Consider the following 17,555-nt stretch of genomic DNA (forward strand, 5'->3'; position numbering starts at 1 on the left):
TCTAGAGATCACCTGGAAAAGGGCCTTCCAGTGTCCTCGCAGAGGGTTTCCAACTGGATCACCTCCTGCATCTGGATCTGTTATGAACTGGCACAAGTTCCGCTGCCGCTGATTGTGAGTTCCCACTCAACCAGAGTTCAGGTGTCTTCGGCAGCCTTCCTGGCGCACATCCCTATTCAGAACATTTGCAGAGCCGCGACGTGGTCTTCAGTTCACACGTTCACAGCGCACTACGCCATCATTCAGCAGGCCAGAGATGATGCTGAGTTCGGCAGAGCTGTGTTGCAATCTATGCGTTGGTGAACTCCTACCTGCCTCCATTGGCACTGCTTGGGAGTCACCTAATACGGAATGTACATGAGCAAGCACTTGAAGAAGAAAAGAATGTTACCTTTTCCGTAACTGGTGTTCTTTAAGATGTGTTGCTCATGTCCATTCTACAACCCGTCCTCCTTCCCCACTGTCAGAGTTTCTAGCAAGAAGGAACTGAGGGTGGGAGGAGCTGGCAGCGCCCCTTATAGCACATGTGTGCCGTTTCAGGGGGCACCAGAGCCAGTCCTCTACAGATACCACTGAGGGAAAACCTTCCCGCAAGCACACACACCTAATATGGCATGGACATGAGCAACACATCTCAAAGAACACCAGTTACGGGAAAGGTAACTGTCTTTTTTATTAATTTTTTTCTATTCTTTTCTATCCTTCTAAAAGATGAAAAAATAAGTAGTGTAGGATTTAATGGATCAAAATCAAAGATTCAAATGTTAAAATGTTTTCTTTAACAATGAGAGGGGGAAATCAGCAGGTTTTACCAGGAGTTTATATATTTTTATATTTAGAAATGCATTTTTAATTTGATGTATTTTGTTATACAATTTATAGAGCCAATTTTTAAAATAAAGATTACTGTCCTCATTTTACTATGGTGGGATTGAAAATAAAAAATTCTTTTTATATTTCATTTATATTACTAAACAGAATACCAATTTGATCTTTTCTTACAGCCTGGAGACTTGAAAAAAAGGATTGAATCTCTCATAGATAGAGACTACATGGAGAGAGACAAAGACAACCCCAATCAATACCACTACGTTGCATAACGGAGAGAACTTTTTTTTTTCTAAAAAACACCAGAATAATGTATTCAGGACATTGAATACCTATGCTATTTCCAGACTTTACTTTTAGCAGATCTCAAGTTGATGTATACTATTCAACCAGCTGCATGCACTGGTGTGGATGAGAAGCAAAGGAAAGGTTTCTTGGATCATCCTTGTCAAGACTCCTTAGTGATTTTTAAATGGCACATCTTTTATTTTTTAGTTCTTCCATTTGTTCTTTTGAGTACTTCAAGATATGTTTGTTCTCCTTTGTTTAAAATTAACTTTTTGAAGTTGGAAGGGAAGGTAAAAAAATATTCTATTTTTCTGTGACAGAGATGCAAGTCTTGCTTATTTATGTATGTGTTCATGACAGCACATCCATAAAGACCCTTAATGCTGCATTCTTTAGCTACAAAAATCACTCGGGTATCTTTTAAAACCCCCTTTAATTGATTAACCCTTTATGTACCAACACTCAATGAATTTTTGAAATTATGCACCTTGATACTGTTTTCATGTTTGTTTAATTTTCTTTCAAAATAGTTCTAAACTTCAGTCTGGTTTGGATAAATCAGGTTTTGAAGTGAAATCTTCAAAGTGCCAAGAGGACAACTGTGTTAAAATGTCTGTAGTGAGCTGTCTGATTACTTAGCTAAGGTATTCATTTGTGGAATTTTTTGCTCTAAGGCAAGTGATTTGCATTACTGTTTATGTAAAACTTCAGTAAAATTTAGTGTTGCCTTTAGAGACAAATATAAGATAATTACTGTACAGTGTACTCAACACAGGAAGAGAAGATTTCAAAGGCTTTACAGTTTTGATGTGAAGTAATAGATTTTTGTCTTGAGAGACTAAGGATTTTGTGAGTTCCCTGTTACATATTGTATATATGTAAGTTGATTTGAATTAAAGAATGAAGAACATGTAGATCTGTTAGATAATTATAACTATAAGGAAGATACTTTCTTGTGGTAATATTTACAAGCCTCTGTTTTATTTTACAGGATTTGCATAATGGTGTTTCATTCTGATTAAAAGCTACCAAAGGAGTTTTGATCATGGTCTAATGAGAATTTAACTAAGCAATATTTTCTTGAAAAAAAACTTACTAAATTTATATAATATGATTTTTGTGCATAAATTATAAGTCCACGACCCTTTCTTAAGTATCCATTGCTAAAAGCTGACATCTTGTGGGTTTCTATATTAAAGTCCTCATTCTGTCATCTGGTCTCACTAATTGTATTGCATTCTTTGAATTATTTTTATTCCCTTTCCTCTGTGTTAGAAATCAAACTCCCTATCATATGTTTAGTACAATAAAAGTATTTAAAAGCTATTTAATATTGTAATTTAATGTAGATTTATATTTTAACTTGCTTTAATATTTAAATCTTTAGTTAATTCAAATAAAATCTCATTGATATATATTAAATATTAATTTCTTAGCCACCATGTGAATTTGACACTTTATCTCAATCTGTCATTGAATATTAATTAACAGACCCTAACTTTTAACTAATTTATTTATTCCCTATTCACATCACAATCTGCCAAAGTCAGTTTGCTAAAACATACTGCTGTTTTTGGAGATTTAAAATAAAAAGCTTCATGTAATAAACACACAAATGTAACGTGGCAGAGGTTTCATCAGACTACAGACTTGTGAGTGATGGGCAGTAATCCAGTAACCTATGCTATTTGAACAATGCTCTCTACCTCAGGGGTTCTTAACCTTTTTCTTTCTGAGCCCCCTCCGTCCCCAACATGCTATAAAAATTCCACTGCCCACCTTGTCACAACAACTGTTTTTCTTCATACAAAAGCCAGGGCCGGCAGTGGGGGTACCAAACAGGGCAACTGCCCATGGCCCCAAGCCACAGGGAGCCCCCCGCAAAGCTACATTGCTCAGACTTTGGTGTCCGCCCTGGGTGTCAGGGCTCGGGACCCAGGCTTCAGCACCATGCGGTGGGGCTTTGGCTTTCTGCCCTGGGACCTAGCAAGTCTAATGCTGGCCCTGCTTGGTGGACCCCCTGAAACCTCCTTGTGCCCCCCCCCAGGGGGCCCCAGACTCCTGATTGAGAACCACTGCTCTACCTTATCTTTCCTGCCCTCCACCCAAAAAATAAACTCTTAACTTTCTGACTAGTGTTTGATTAAAAACAAATTGTTAAAAAAAACTGATGCTATTACGATAAGATATATTTTCATCAACAAGTGAAATGGCTCTCCCTGTGGAAGCAAGGTAATTGACAGACAAGAATTCTGAGCTATGTAATTAAAAAAAACATACCTAGAGAGTGGTATTTGTTAGCCAAATTACTCTCACTCGTATAGCAATAAGATTTTTCAGAATCTTTTTTTGTTAGAATTTTTGCAGCCCAAACAAATGAGTAAGCATTTTAAAACTAATACATTTGCATCCAAGTCACTAGTGACCGGATGTTTAATGGCTTATGTGAAATGAGTTGATCTTAGTACAGTTCCTTGTGTTTACATCACAATGAGGACTTTTGTTGCAGTGACCGAGACTGAAGGTTGTACAGTCTCTGTGCCACTATAATAAAAATGGCATATGGTAATAATATTGTACAATAATACTGTAATTGTCTGATTATGGTACCAGATATACACATCTCTAGTATTAGAGGTCAAACATTCTTTATTCACCCCTGATATGGCAGTAGTATATCATGTAAATTAAAGCCAACCTATTATCTAAATTGTCCCTAAATTAGCACAAACAGTAATTGCCACTCAAGCCCCAATTTCTCTGCTGCTGATTCATATTCAGACACTACTGAAAGCGTTCCTTAGATGCTTGTTTAAAAAATTGGTGAATTCTGTGGTACAGATGTGGGGACCCACATGAAAGATCCCCATAGCTTATATTTTACCAGCTTAGGTTAAAAACCTCCCTAAGGCACAAATTCTTTTCTTTGTCCTTGGATGGTATTGCTGCCACCACCAAGTGATTCACACAAAAATTCAGGAAAGGGTCACCTGGAGTCCCTATTCTCCCAAAATATCCCCCCAAGCGCCTTCACCCCCTTTCCTGGGGAGGCTTGAAAACAATATATTAACCAGTTGGTTGCAATGTGAGCACAGACCAAACCCTTTGGGTTTTAGGACACTGAAAATCAAGCAGGTTCTTAAAAGAATAATTTTATTTATTAAAAAAAAAAGAATCATACTTGCAAAATCAGGATGGAAGGTAACTTTACAGTTATATAAATAAAAAGACTTAAAACACAGAGGATTCCCCTCTGACTCTGCTTCCCAGTTACAAAGCAGGAATGAAACTACCTCTTAGCATAAGGTGTCTCTTGAGGACTGCAACAGTTAAATACCATATCTGGGCTCTGCGTTTTTTTGGAAAGGGAGAGTTTTGCGGGGGTTGGTTTTGTGGGCTTGTTGTGCCTTTTTTTTGTGGGGAGGGGAGGAAAAAGAGGTGTAACTATTTTTTCCTGTACCAGGAAGAGGTTATGCTGAAGCATGCTGCCTGTAGCCTATCTAATAGGCCTCAAGTAAGACTATAGAAAAGTAGCTCAGGACATAAAGGTTTCTCTCCCAGGATTGATTAACTTAGTGGGGGCACCCATGATGAGGAGAGTAACCAAGTGGTTTACCTTCCTGATGAAGAGCTGACCCTCCTTCATTCTCTGCACCATGAAACTTACTAGAAACAGAATTTCAGGGGTAAGACAAATAGTTCTAAAGCATGAGAGAGAGGATATCCTTTAACCAAGCTGGGCAAGCGAAATAATCATATTACAAGATATGTGCTCCATATCTTCTTTTCCACTACAGCATCTAACCATCTTTATGACAACACATTTTTATGGACTAAAAGGTATAGCCAATTAATTGATTATACTTGCCATTTGATATTAAGAATATTCAAGAGACTACATAACCAAGCTCAGCCAAATTTATTATCTAAAGATAAAACACACTACGGTACATGAAAAAGTTAATACATCACCAATCCTGCCCAGGAACTGAAGTCTTACAGTGTGTTCAGTTCATCTTGTACAGAGAATGTGCTTCCTAAGGGCTCCCTTAAACTGGCCATCTTTTACAGCATAGCTGTTTACAAGTAACAGAGCACTTAAAGTTTAACAAGCCAGCTTTGTCTTTGGTGCCTCCTTGTACTTTCCCATCTTTCATTTGAATATTAAATACCAAATGTTAAGGGGCATGAAGATACTCCCTAATACAAAGCGTTCATACATCTTTCATTATTTCCTTGTACTACATTCTACCTTGGTTTCATAATGCTCGTACATCTAGTTTTTGACAGTTTTTGTATTTGCTTAAGCCAAGTGCTGAGCTATACGTCTCCCAGGGCATCATGGGATATATGCCGAAGCATAAATGAGCAAAAATAAGTAGTGTACAACTTAGCATAAATTACCCAGCACACACACATGTATATGGTATTTATCTAATAAATAGCTATTCATGTGGTGTATGTAAACATAACCTAAATGCACTGGCTAACACTACCTTGCTGCTTTTTTGCACTGGGTTAGCCAAAGAAGTCTTAATAGAATTTTCTAGTTTTTTTCAAAACACATGAATTTTAGAAAAATCTATAAATCCTAAACTATGATTCTACTTTACAACACCTTCTCCCCTTTTTTTTTAAAGTATGCAAAAGTGCAGTTAACTTCACACAAACAGCCTCAACTAGGATCCCTTAACCTAGAACTATGAAGCATATCTATCCATTATATGGTCATCTTCAGCGTCTACTGAAACTTTCAATACCTTTTAATCATACAATGATTGTGTAGACTTGACCTTCCTTAGGATTATCTTTTAACAATTTCTGATTTGGCAAAAGCAGACTGAGGCATTTCCCATAGTTCCAGATGGAGGAGGTAATCTCTTTTATTGAACCAACATCTGTTGGTGACAGAAACAAGCTTTTGAGCTTTCACTAAGGTTGGTCCAATAAAATGTATTACCTCACTCACCTTCTCTGTAATATCCTGGGACCAACATGGCTATAACAACACTGCATACAAAGATTCCATGGGTCGTACAAAGAGTTACTGCAGTGGTCCCCACATAAATGTCCCATGGTGCCCGCCAGGGCATTTATGCACGCCCGCCTAGTGCCTAGCAGGGGAGAGAAGCCACGGCCTGGTGCCTGTTGGGGACAGAGAACTCCGGGGCTGCAGGCTGCGGTCACCGGTGTTCTCTGTCCCTGTCGGTTGCAGGGCCGCAGCTTCTCTCTGGTTTCTCTCCATGCTGCCCAGAACTGCCCCCACCAAAAAAAAACCCCGCTCGGACTCTGCTGCCCCAAGAATGGACGGAATGCCACCCCGTCGCATGTGCTGCCCCAGGCACATGCTTGCTCTGCCGGTACCTGGAGCTGGCCATGTATGTGAATATTCTTCCACTGCACTGATACTTCTGTTTTCTTGTGCTTTGCGATTTATTATTTTTTGAACATTTTGCCCCAAAATGAGTGGTTCAAATAAAAGACAAAGTAGGAATTATTTCACCACAGAGTGGGAAGAATCCTATTGTTTTATTGAAAATAAAGGAAAATGTGCTTGCTTATTGTGCAGTGGTACTGTTGCAGTGCTGAAAAAACTTAATGTCGAACGCCATTTCCAAACTAATCATGGCTCTTTTGACATTAGCCATCCACTTAAATCTGAGTTGAGAGAGAAGAAAATTAATCAACTCTAATCAAACCTATCTGCTCAGCAATCTGTTTTCACTAGACAAGTGGTAAAGTCTAAAAGTGCTACTATTGCTTCCTTTAAAATTGCGCATCTGCTCACAAAGAAGAAAAAACCATTTCAAGATATTGAGTTGTTGAAGGAAGCATTTTTGACTGGTGCTGATAGCCTGTTTCAAGGATTTCCTAACAAGCGTGAGATTTTGTCGGCAATACAAGACTTGCAGTTATCAAACACAGTTACGAGGAGGATACATGCAATTTCAAGCGACATGCAAACTCAGCTAAAGGATGACTTGGAAATATGTGACTGGTTTTCACTGCATTTCGATGAGTCGACAGATATATTGGATACAGCGCAGTTGGCAGTTATGGTGAGGATGGTATTTAGTGACTTCACAGTAAAAGAAGAGTTACTAAAAGTATTGCCTATGAAAGGGTGAACGAAGGGTGAGGACATCTATAATTTATTCAAATCATACGCCACGTCAATTAGAATGCCACTACACAAGCTGTCTGCGATCACCACTGATGGGGCACCAGCAATGATGGGCAGCACCAATGGATTCATTGCACTCTGCAAAAAGAATAAATCCTTTCTGAACTTTGTCTTATCATTGCATTATCCACCAAGAAGCTTTGTATGTCAAAGTTCTTTCTTTTCAACACTTCATGAATGCCGTTATTAAAATAATTAACTCTATTCGAGCGAAACCTTAGCAACACCGACTTTTTAAGGCCCCGTTCGAAGATGTTGATGATAAACAATCTGATCTTATCTTGCACACAGAAGTATGATGGCTGAGCAAAGGTAAAGTTCTTGCATGTTTTGTAAGCCTAACTGAAGAGATCTGAAGTCCACAAAACAGAACTTCAAGCAACTAGAAGACTCCAGCTGGTTAATGGACTGGGCTTTTCTTGCCGACATCACCGACAAATTGAACATTTTTAAATCTTGAGCTCCAGGGACAAGACAAACATATTGCTCAAATGATAGGTTCTGTAAAACCATTCAAAGCAAAACTGATCCTGTGGATGTCACATATGAAGACTAAGTCTCTCTACATTTCCCAAGTATGAAGAAAATGGTATGTGACAGTGATTTTAACCCATTACCATTTGTTATCCACATTCAAACACTTTGGAACAATTTGAAAAGAGATTTCAACAGTTCACCATCACTGAGCCTGTAGTTTCCTTTCTTGTGAATCCTTTTACTTGCCAAATAGAGGTAACAGAAATGGCTACATCAATTGTGAGTCTCATTCAAGTAAGAACTGAAGATGTGGAACTGGAGATTTTGGACCTTCAAAATGATACTGTTCTAAATTTCTGCGCAACCGATGAAAACTTTTGGAATCTGGTTGACAGAAAAAAGTTTCCTGCCTTAAAAAATGTAGCATATTGTAATAAATATAAAGGGAAGGGTAAACCTCTTTAAAATCCCTCTTGGCCAGAGGAAAAATCCTCTCACCTGTAAAGGATTAAGAAGCTAAAGGTAACCTCGCTGGCACCTGACCAAAATGACCAATGAGGAGACAAGATACTTTCAAAAGCTGGGAGGGAGAGAAACAAAGGGTCTGTGTCTGTCTGTATGCTGCTTTTGCCGGGGATAGAACAGGAATGGAGTCTTAGAACTTTTAGAAAGTAATCTAGCTAGGTATGTGTTAGATTATGATTTCTCTAAATGGCTGAGAAAGGAACTGTGCCGAATAAATGACTATTCCTGTCTGTGTGTCTTTTTTGTAACTTAAGGTTTTGCCTAGAGGGATTCTCTATGTTTTGAATCTAATTACCCTGTAAGGTATCTACCATTCTGATTTTACAGAGGTGATTCCTTTACTTCTATTTCTATGAAAAGTCTTCTTGTAAGAAAACTGAATGCTTTTTCATTGTTCTCAGATCCAAGGGTTTGGGTCTGTGGTCACCTATGCAAATTGGTGAGGATTTTTACCAAACCTTTCCCAGGAAGTGGGGTGCAAGGGTTGGGAGGATTTTGGGGGGAAAGATGTGTCCAAACTACGTTTCCCAGTAAACCCAGTTAGAGTTTGGTGGTGGCAGTGGATATTCCAAGGGCAAAGGATAAAATTAATTTGTACCTTGGGGAAGTTTTAACCTAAGCTGTAAAAGTAAGCTTAGGAGGTTTTTATGCAGGTCCCCACATCTGTACCCTAGAGTTCAGAGTGGGGGAGGAACCTTGACACATACAAAATAAAATCTTATTTCGGTTCCACTTATCTATGCAAAGTTCTGTTTTCAACAATGAACATCATAAAATCTAAATACAGATCTCCGCTTACAGATGCCCATCTTGACAATTGCTTATGAACGGAAATATCATCCTACTCTCCTAACTACAAAAAATTGGCTGTAGAAATGCAGTGCCAAAAATCACACAGACTTTATTAGAAAAACCACGTGAATTAATTATACCTATTTTCCATTAAGTGCTGATGAGCATGTATGATTAACTTGTGTTTAACTTTTTTTCGTATTTGTTTGTTACTTGTAAACAATACAAAGAATATTTTTTAATTAACCATTACTGGCTATCTATGTTAAAGTAAGAATAATAAATGCTGAACTGCTGGTCCAAATGTAATGTTTTATTTTTTAAAAATAAATAAGATGAAAACTGTTTATTTTGTAAAAACGCCTTAATTTTTCTTACAGGTAGATTAAAAAAGAGCAAATTCACATGGTAAGGTGAAAGAGTAATTGCAGAATAATTTAATTAATACCTTTTCCATGTAAAATTACCTTTTCTATCATGGATTCATATATTACGTAATATTAAATATTATTTTTGTACTATTTAATGTACAATTACAAAATAAGCTTAGAAAAATTGTTGGCCCCCGTCACACCCTTCTGAAAACATGAATGTGCTATTGGCCACAAAAGGGTTGGGGACCACTGAGTTAGTGTATCTCTATATCCAAACAGCTGGGTCATGTAAAATTAAATTACAGTAGTATATGGAAAGTTCAAAAGTTATGTTGATGGAATATTGAGATATCAGAAATGTATGAAACGAACTATAATATGAATGCTCTGTAGCTCACATTTCTAATATGCCACCTGTGACTATAAGTATTGTCTTTAAATGTAAAGCTAGAAGGGAAAATGAAAGGCTGACAGAACTAAGGGGGCTCAGTTAAAAATTGTGATTTTTCCATAGTTTCCAATCTGTGGTGGTTTTGTTTTTATAAAGCGGAATCAATTTTTAAAATAAACCTTGACTTTCTCCTTACTTTTGGGAGCTGAGGCAAACCTTCTCTTAAGGGAGCTTTCCGGCTGAGGATGTGGCAGATAAGTTTCAGCTTTAACTTCAGGTTAAATATTAGTTTTTCCCTTCTTAGCCCTAGGGTTAGTCAATAATCAGGTCCTTGCAGGTTGTTTCCCATAAGAAGAGACACCTTTGAAGTCCACTACTCTTGTGATAGCATCTGGTTTACCTACAAGGAATGTACCTAAGAGCCTGTCTCCCTAGGCCCCAAACAGGAGCCTACGTCCTCGCGCCGAATGCCCCAGGCGCCCCTCCAGCCAGCGCGCCTCCCAACGCGCTCTCGCCTCGCGGTCGCTCAGCCTCGCGCACGTGGTTTTCTAACCGACGTCTTCGCTCCCCGCTGCTCCGAGGCATGTATAACCCGCCCCGCCCCCCGGGGGGCACCCTCACTGCGCGGGCGCGGGCCAGCTCGGCCGGGGCCTCCTATTGTTTCCACGGCCTGACTCCACCAAGGAGCTGAACTGCTCCCTGAGGGCGCCCCCGGCCTCACTCCCGGCCCCGAGAAGCCGGCTGGGCTGGGTTATGTTCTAGCCACCTGCGACCGGAGCTGCGAGCCCGGGGCGGTTTTAGTCCGGCCGCGGCAAGGGCTGCAGGGGCCCGGGCGGAACTTAGCTGGCGGGCGGGGGACGCTGGATGTATCGGTCCCACCCTTCCAGCAACGCCCGCCCCGCCTCTGCGGAGGTCCCTGGCCAGCCTATGAAGCCGGCCAAGACCGAAGGGCGGGGGAGGAGGGCGTCTTCCCCGCCATCTCGTATCCTCTCGCGATAGTGTCCCCGCCCCCTCTCTTTGGCGGCCGAATCACGTGACGCCATGAGCGGTTGCGTCAGCAGTCATATGACCGGGCGAAGTTCGGTGGGGGGAGGGGGAGTCTCTCGTGCCCGGTAGCAGCAGCAGCTGTAGTGCGGAGTCTCTCCTGCCCGACGCGGCTCCCTCATGGCGCGGATCGGCTGCGGGCTGCCCCTGGCCGCTGTGCTGCTCGGTAAGAGTCGTCGGGCCCGGCCGCGCCGCTTCACCCCCGGGAGGGGCCCCGATCTTCGGGCTGTGGCGGAGGCGGTCGCGGTTCGCCGGCGGGGCCTTGCCCCGGCTTTCCCGGCTGCGCAGCCCGGCGCGGGCAGCTGGTGGCTAGGCAGGGGCTCCGGGCCCGCCCCGCGCTGGGGCCGCGGCCTGGGGCTGGCCTGTGACAGGTGGACGCGTCGGGCCGCGGCGCTGTGTCCTCGCCAGCGGCTGCCCAGAGTGGGGCTGGGCTGTGACAAGTGGCGGCGCAGGCAGCGAGTAGCGCAGCCTGCCTCGGGGGGGGGGGCGGTCAGCGCCTTGTCCAAACCCGTCCCGTTTCCTTCAGCCCCCGTGGAGCCCTGAGCGAGCAAATCCGCCCTCCGGCGCTGCCGTGGGGTCTGGAGAGGGGCTTGTGGCGTCAGGCCAGAGGAGTTTGGGCTGGATGCGGGGCTCTCTTCCTGCTCCGCACTGAAAATCTCTCTTGCTCTGATCTTGCTTCCCTCTGCTGTGTTCTATTTTAATGTTGTAACTTTAAACTTGTTCGGGTTCAGGTTTCTTGGAAAGATGCTCAACCTTGTGTGTTGTTCTTGGATTTGCCAGATAAACGTACACTACAGTTTAAGGGCAAGCTTCTTTCCTAAGGCTGAGTGGGGGCTGAATCCTCAATGGACCCTGTCCCTGGAGGCTAGGCATACCAGGTGGAACCCCTGATACCCTCTCCCATCTCCTTTGTGTTCCCGGGGCCAGGAAATGAGAGGCCGAGGCGCAAACTTGGAAGTGATGTAGCAATACCCAGCAGAGCTCCCCTGCATGAGAGAAATTCTTTGGTCATACACAGTCAGATTACAGCCTTTTATGTTGTTTGGCCCTTAGATGTCTTAAAATCAAATATCTAGAGAACTTGACTGCACTACAAAGTTCTACTGCCTGAATATGGCTGTGAACCATTAAGTTAAATGACATGGTGTTGACAACTTTAATGGTCAGTGTAGATAGGACACATATAGTCAATGTTGTGTTTGTAACACATTCAGAGCATCACCAATGCATTGATATCTGGCTGATTCTGCAGACCGATGAAACAGTAGCTCTCAGGTGTAGTGAACTTTCCCATTCATTTTAGGGGCTTGTTGTCTAATGTGACTATTTTAAATGACAACATTAGCTCCCTGCTGAGTATGTTCAGCAGAAATAGGGGAGGGTGCAGTGGGAATGGAACTAAACTTCCATCCCTCAAATGTAGTTGCTACTGCTGAAATGTGGAGGGAAAACTTGCACGGAGAGTAAAACTGAAATCAGTATCACTAAGTAAAGGATCCTCTATTGGATTTGGGGAAGCAGTGAAAGGAATGGGTTTGTGAGGGCAATGTAGCCTAATTTTGGCTTTCCTGATGCATGTTGTAGGTGCTCCTTTCACCTAATTCCAGTCTAAGGTGTAACTTTGAACCTTGCCAGTGATGTATTGGCTCTCAGTTCTTGCATTGGATGTGCTGATTAAACATGGTAATCTACCAGTTACTTGCTGGAAAGCACTAACTCACAAGGGCAATTGAGGAGATGTGCATAATCCAGATTAAAAGGCCAGTAAATACTTTTCAGACACAATAGATGCAAGAACGATGTCATTCATCTATTTGTTTTTCTTTATAATGTGCATTGGTCATACTGGGGGACAAGACAGGGATTCAGAGTGGTAATCGTGTTAGTCTGTATCAGGAAAAATAACAAGGAGTCATCATGGCACCTTAGAGACTAATAAATTTATTTGGACATAAATTTTCATGGGTTAGAACCCACTTCATCAGATGCATGGAGTGAAAATACAGGAGCAGGTATAAATACATGAAAGGATGGGGGTTGCTTTACCAAGTGTGAGGTCAGTCTAACGAGAAATCAATTAACAGCAGGACACCAAGGGAGGAAAAATAACTTTTGAGGTGTTAAGAGAGTGGCCCATTACAGACAGTTGACAAGAAGGTGTGAGTAACAGTAGGGAAGAGTTAGTATTGGGGAAATTAAGTTTAGGTTTTGTAATGACCCAACCACTCCCAGTCTCTATTCAGGCCTAATCTGATGGTATCCAGTTTGTTAGGCTAGAAAGCTATTGTCATAGGTTCATAACTGTACAGAGGGGCTGGATACCAACACTGTAGAAGTCTGGTGTTTGAAAACCCATATCTGAATCTTGCAGCTTTGGGGTTTTTTGAAAACTTAAGTTGCGGGGAACTTGTATGTGAATGTTTCAGATCAACTTTGTACTGTTGCTAATCTTATCTTCACTGGTGGCTTGTTGAAGCATGCTGTTCTTGACATACAGATCCTGTATAGTTTACAATGTCCCCTAATATATCAAATCTTGATGAGCCATTCTATAGTTTTTCTGGGCTTCTGAAGAAACAGGGTTCTGGGACAATGCACAGTGAAAACTCTTGAAAGTGTAATAAAGTGCAAATGCTAAGTGGATCCTGTAATCCTCCTCGTCCAACTGAGATGTGCTTCCTAGATTTCTGTTCAAAGCCATGTGAGTTGTGGAGTTAAGGGTTTGGCCTTTGACCAAATGAACTTACTAAATTTTCATGGGATGCATGGCATTGGTTACAGGTAGCACTACATGGTCTGCTGGTGAGCTAACTTGGTAAAAACTGTTTTGATTGAGCTGAAACTAAACCACTGAGGGCATGTCTACCTTGCATGTTGGAGTAAGCCATCCAACCCAGGTCAACAGACCAGTGTTAATGGGGCTTGCTCTAGAGCTTTACACTACGACTCTTGCTCTGAAGCTTAGGGGTAGGGTTGGGCTTAAGAGCCTCAGCCCCAGCCCAAGCTGCAACTTGAAAGTACTGTCTATGTGGCTGGTTTTAGAGCGCTAGCCTGATCTCTCGACCCAGGTATGACCCGAGATGCCTCAGGTAGCCCACAATGAAAATGCCAAGGTCAGGGCACGCTGCTAAAAGGAGAGCAGATTCTGCCAAAACTGGTGGTTAACACTGTAGCTAGTCACCAACCAGCCACAAATTGCTCCTTAACCCCCACGCTGTATTATCAAGAAACAAAGCAAAATAAATCACACAGCCCCCTTTATTGCATTCCAGTTATCTGGCTCCCAATTAGCAAGTAACACCAAAGACTGGCTGTACAGGGTCAGACCAGAGGTCTATCTAGCTCAATATTCAGTCTTCCAACAGTGGCCAATGCCAGGTGCCCCAGAGGGAATGAAAGGAACAGGTAATCATCAAATGATCTATCCCCTGTCACCCATTCCCAACTTCTGGCAAACAGAGGCTAGGGACACATCCCTTCCCATCCTGGCTAATAGCCATTGATGGACCTATCCTCCATGAATTTATCTAGTTCTTTTTTGAACCCTGTTATAGTCTTGGCCTTCACAACATCATAATAGATGTCCAGTAAGGTGAGGAGTTATTTAAAACTCTACTTACTACACAAAATGTTCTTCTTATCCCCAAAGGGCCATCCACATTACCAGATCAGTACTAATCTGGATCTTACCCAAAATATGCTGCCAGCCAATCCTTTGGTATCTAAAATTAAAGGTTTTATTATAAAACAAAGAGAAGAGTTGTTAAATGGTCAAAACAACAGGGTGGATTTGATTTAAATCACTAGTCAGGAAGACTCGATTTAATCATGGATTTCTACATAAAAGTGCATTCTTGTTGGTGGTTATAACCTTAATACACATTCTTCACAACTCCAATGTAGGTTTAATTTTTAGAAGGTATACACACTATACATTTTTTAAGTGATTTATTTTGACAACTTTTTAGATGAGTTTTACAGCTATATCAGAAAATGAATATTGGTTATTTCATTTATCAGAGGTAATTGGAGCGGATATTTATGAAGTCATTGGGAGGTGAACTATCTCCAGTTCAACAGGTTAATCATTAATATTTGGAGGATTTTCTTGCCATCCTGTATGAGGAGGAGAACATCATCAGACAGACATTTAAATTTTTATTTAACTAAAACAACGTTATGTATTGTGGATTTTTTTCTTCAACAGCAAACATATAATTTAATAAAGCAAGCATATGAATTTTTGAATTTAGTTAAACATTCAGGTTTTTTAAAATCAGGTTTGTTTTTGTAAAAATTGTTTTACTAAAAAAAATGAAATATTAACACGCCTCCCTCCCCCCAATTAACTCGACTATGTCAGCCACATCAACATGAGAAACTTAAAATATTGGCTTCTGCAGCTAACTCAGTCGTCTTCACTTTCATTTTCTTGTTTGTTCATAATCTGGAAAAGAAAAGCAAGCTTTCCTGCTTTTTCAGATCCCACATGATTTCTCAATTTGGAATGAATTAGTCCAAAGGAAGAATATATTCTTTCTACACCGGCAGAAAAAGCTACTGCAGTTAAGAGTGAGATTATCACTTCAACAGTCTCTAAATCCAAGTGCTTAAGTGACTTCCACCAGTTCACTGGTGTTGCCTTTCTTTAAAACATCATCAGCAAACATATATTTCTTGAATGGTTCTTATTCCCAAACTGGGTCTCTTTTACAGCCTGCTGCCATTATAGGTTTTCCCTTCTAGCGAACGAATCGTATGGTAGATCTCAAATCAATAAAGGCTACACTTAGAAAGACCTCAGGACTTCTGGAAAATGCTGCTCAAACAGTTTCACTTCTGTTTCTACTGCCTGTTCTTCCCTTCTCACATTTATCGCCAGACTACTTCTCCTTGTCCAGATCTATTCCAACCCCAACAATCTTCTGTTAATTGAACTTTTGGAAACTTTGCACTTTTAGAGAGAGATAAGGGATTGACTCTGTGTACACAAATTTGCAGAGGGACAATAGGGTGAGGTCTCTTATTTCTCACCTCTATATATTTATTTTAAAAACATTTTTGATGTTATCTATGATATCTGAAGACACAAATCCACAGTTTGAGAACTGCAAAACCAAGCACCTCTGATGGTATCTTCTAGACTGAGCCCCATTTGGTAGGTAGATTAACCTAAATCTATACAGAAGCCCCTGGAATCCCATAAGATTTGGATACCTAATTCATGAACTATTAGGTTTTGTAAATGTGTTCTTTCTTAAACATTACATAAATATATTCTCTTTTACTATAGAATTAGAATTTATAATCCCTATTTCATGATGAGATATCTTTGAGCTATAATGTATCTTAATTAAAACTATCTTTAGATCAGCTTTTTCCTTAAAGCATTTTATCTAAAAAAAATCCAGTTTACATTTTTATTTTTTTTAAATCATTGATTTTTATCCACCCTGCAAAGCAGTCAAATACGTACATATGACATCAGAGTTCGTAGCAGCACTGGTGAGTTTGCTGGCTCTTTGAAACACATCCACATGGATGGGTCTGTCAGTCCTTTGTTAAAGCTTCAGTTTGTAGAGAAGTTACTCCAGAGGTGAGAAGCAGGATAGAGCACACAATGGAGAAGATGCAGCTGCTTGTTTTTTATATCCTTGCCATGTGGCTTATACATTGTCCCAAACACAAGCTCACATGGGCATGGAAAAGCATTTGGAGTCCATGTCTACAGACATGTCCCTACATGTTGTCCTGCTGACGCATAGGTGTAACCCCTGCCTTTTTTCAATGAGCTCATTGTACAGCTGATTGTCCTTCATGGGCCATTAAGCAGGCTAGATACTGCTGATGTCAATCTGTCTGGGAGCGTCCCCCAGAAACACAGCACAAGTTTGATATACAAATATACCACACAATCAGGTTTGTATGTATTGAGTTATGAATATCCTATTTAGCCAATCATAACTTTTCCAGTGATGCCTTACATGGTATATCTTGTATGATTCATTGCGATTTCATTGCAATTTTGTAATACTGATAGCAATAATATTATAAATGGTCACCTGTATTCCATACAGTGTCACACTGGGCTTGGAGGCTTGCTGTAAAATGCTGCATAGATGTACCCTGAAAAGACACAATGCATAAAATTGTAGAAAAGTTACCTTGCTAGAGAAGCAACTAGCATTTTTTTCAGCTAAGCTATATGCCCATATTTTGATGGGATTATGGCTGTTTCTGGTACTAAAGATGCACACTTTTCCAGTAGCTATTTTCATTTTAACTACTGTCAGCTGTATTTTTTCCTACCAGGTCACATATAATTATTTTTAAATGATCAGTAGATTCAGAGATGGGTGTCGTGACCAATTCTGCTTAAGCATGTAAAAGAGTCCACTGCCAACCATAAAACCACAAAGCTTAGTACCACTTTTAAAACCTATCTGAATGCTTCATTGCACTATCTTTATACTGATTTGTACGTGTATTTCAAACTACTCTTTTATTCATTTGGTGAGACTTTCGTATGCCAAACATGATATTTATACCATACATTTTTTGTGCTTTTGCTTAGTACCTCGGAGGCATGTCTGTAGTTGAAATAGCCTTGGTTGTGGTGTGGATCACAAGCTGAGCATAATTGTATTTTTAT

At 40.7% G+C, this 17,555-nt stretch overlaps 3 protein-coding genes across 10 annotated transcripts in view; 2 read left to right on the forward strand and 1 right to left on the reverse strand.

The window, feature by feature from the left end:
- CUL4A (cullin 4A) overlaps nucleotides 1-2,343 on the forward strand; it is a 92,102-nt gene extending 89,759 nt beyond the window's left edge. The window contains exon 20 of the mRNA XM_077813726.1: nucleotides 1,005-2,343. Coding sequence (XP_077669852.1) covers nucleotides 1,005-1,100 — 96 coding nt within the window. The 3' untranslated portion in view covers nucleotides 1,101-2,343. The remainder of the gene's footprint in view (nucleotides 1-1,004) is intronic.
- GRTP1 (growth hormone regulated TBC protein 1) overlaps nucleotides 1-17,555 on the reverse strand; it is a 110,889-nt gene that overhangs the window by 1,556 nt on the left and 91,778 nt on the right. For 3 of the 8 annotated variants that reach the window (XR_013345719.1, XR_013345723.1, XR_013345722.1), the window contains one exon: nucleotides 14,837-17,029. The gene's annotated coding sequence lies outside the window, so the exon portion shown is untranslated. Of the gene's footprint in view, nucleotides 1-14,143; nucleotides 17,030-17,555 lie in introns of those variants that run through there. The other 5 variants (XR_013345726.1, XR_013345729.1, XR_013345728.1 and 2 more) reach the window with 4 other exon arrangements.
- The window catches only part of LAMP1 (lysosomal associated membrane protein 1), a 33,643-nt gene continuing 27,000 nt past the window's right edge, over nucleotides 10,913-17,555 (forward strand). The window contains exon 1 of the mRNA XM_077813740.1: nucleotides 10,913-11,069. Coding sequence (XP_077669866.1) covers nucleotides 11,024-11,069 — 46 coding nt within the window. The 5' untranslated portion in view covers nucleotides 10,913-11,023. The remainder of the gene's footprint in view (nucleotides 11,070-17,555) is intronic.

This window comes from Eretmochelys imbricata, chromosome 1 (assembly GCF_965152235.1).
Source record: "Eretmochelys imbricata isolate rEreImb1 chromosome 1, rEreImb1.hap1, whole genome shotgun sequence".
In the NCBI taxonomy this organism is placed as follows: domain Eukaryota; kingdom Metazoa; phylum Chordata; order Testudines; family Cheloniidae; genus Eretmochelys; species Eretmochelys imbricata.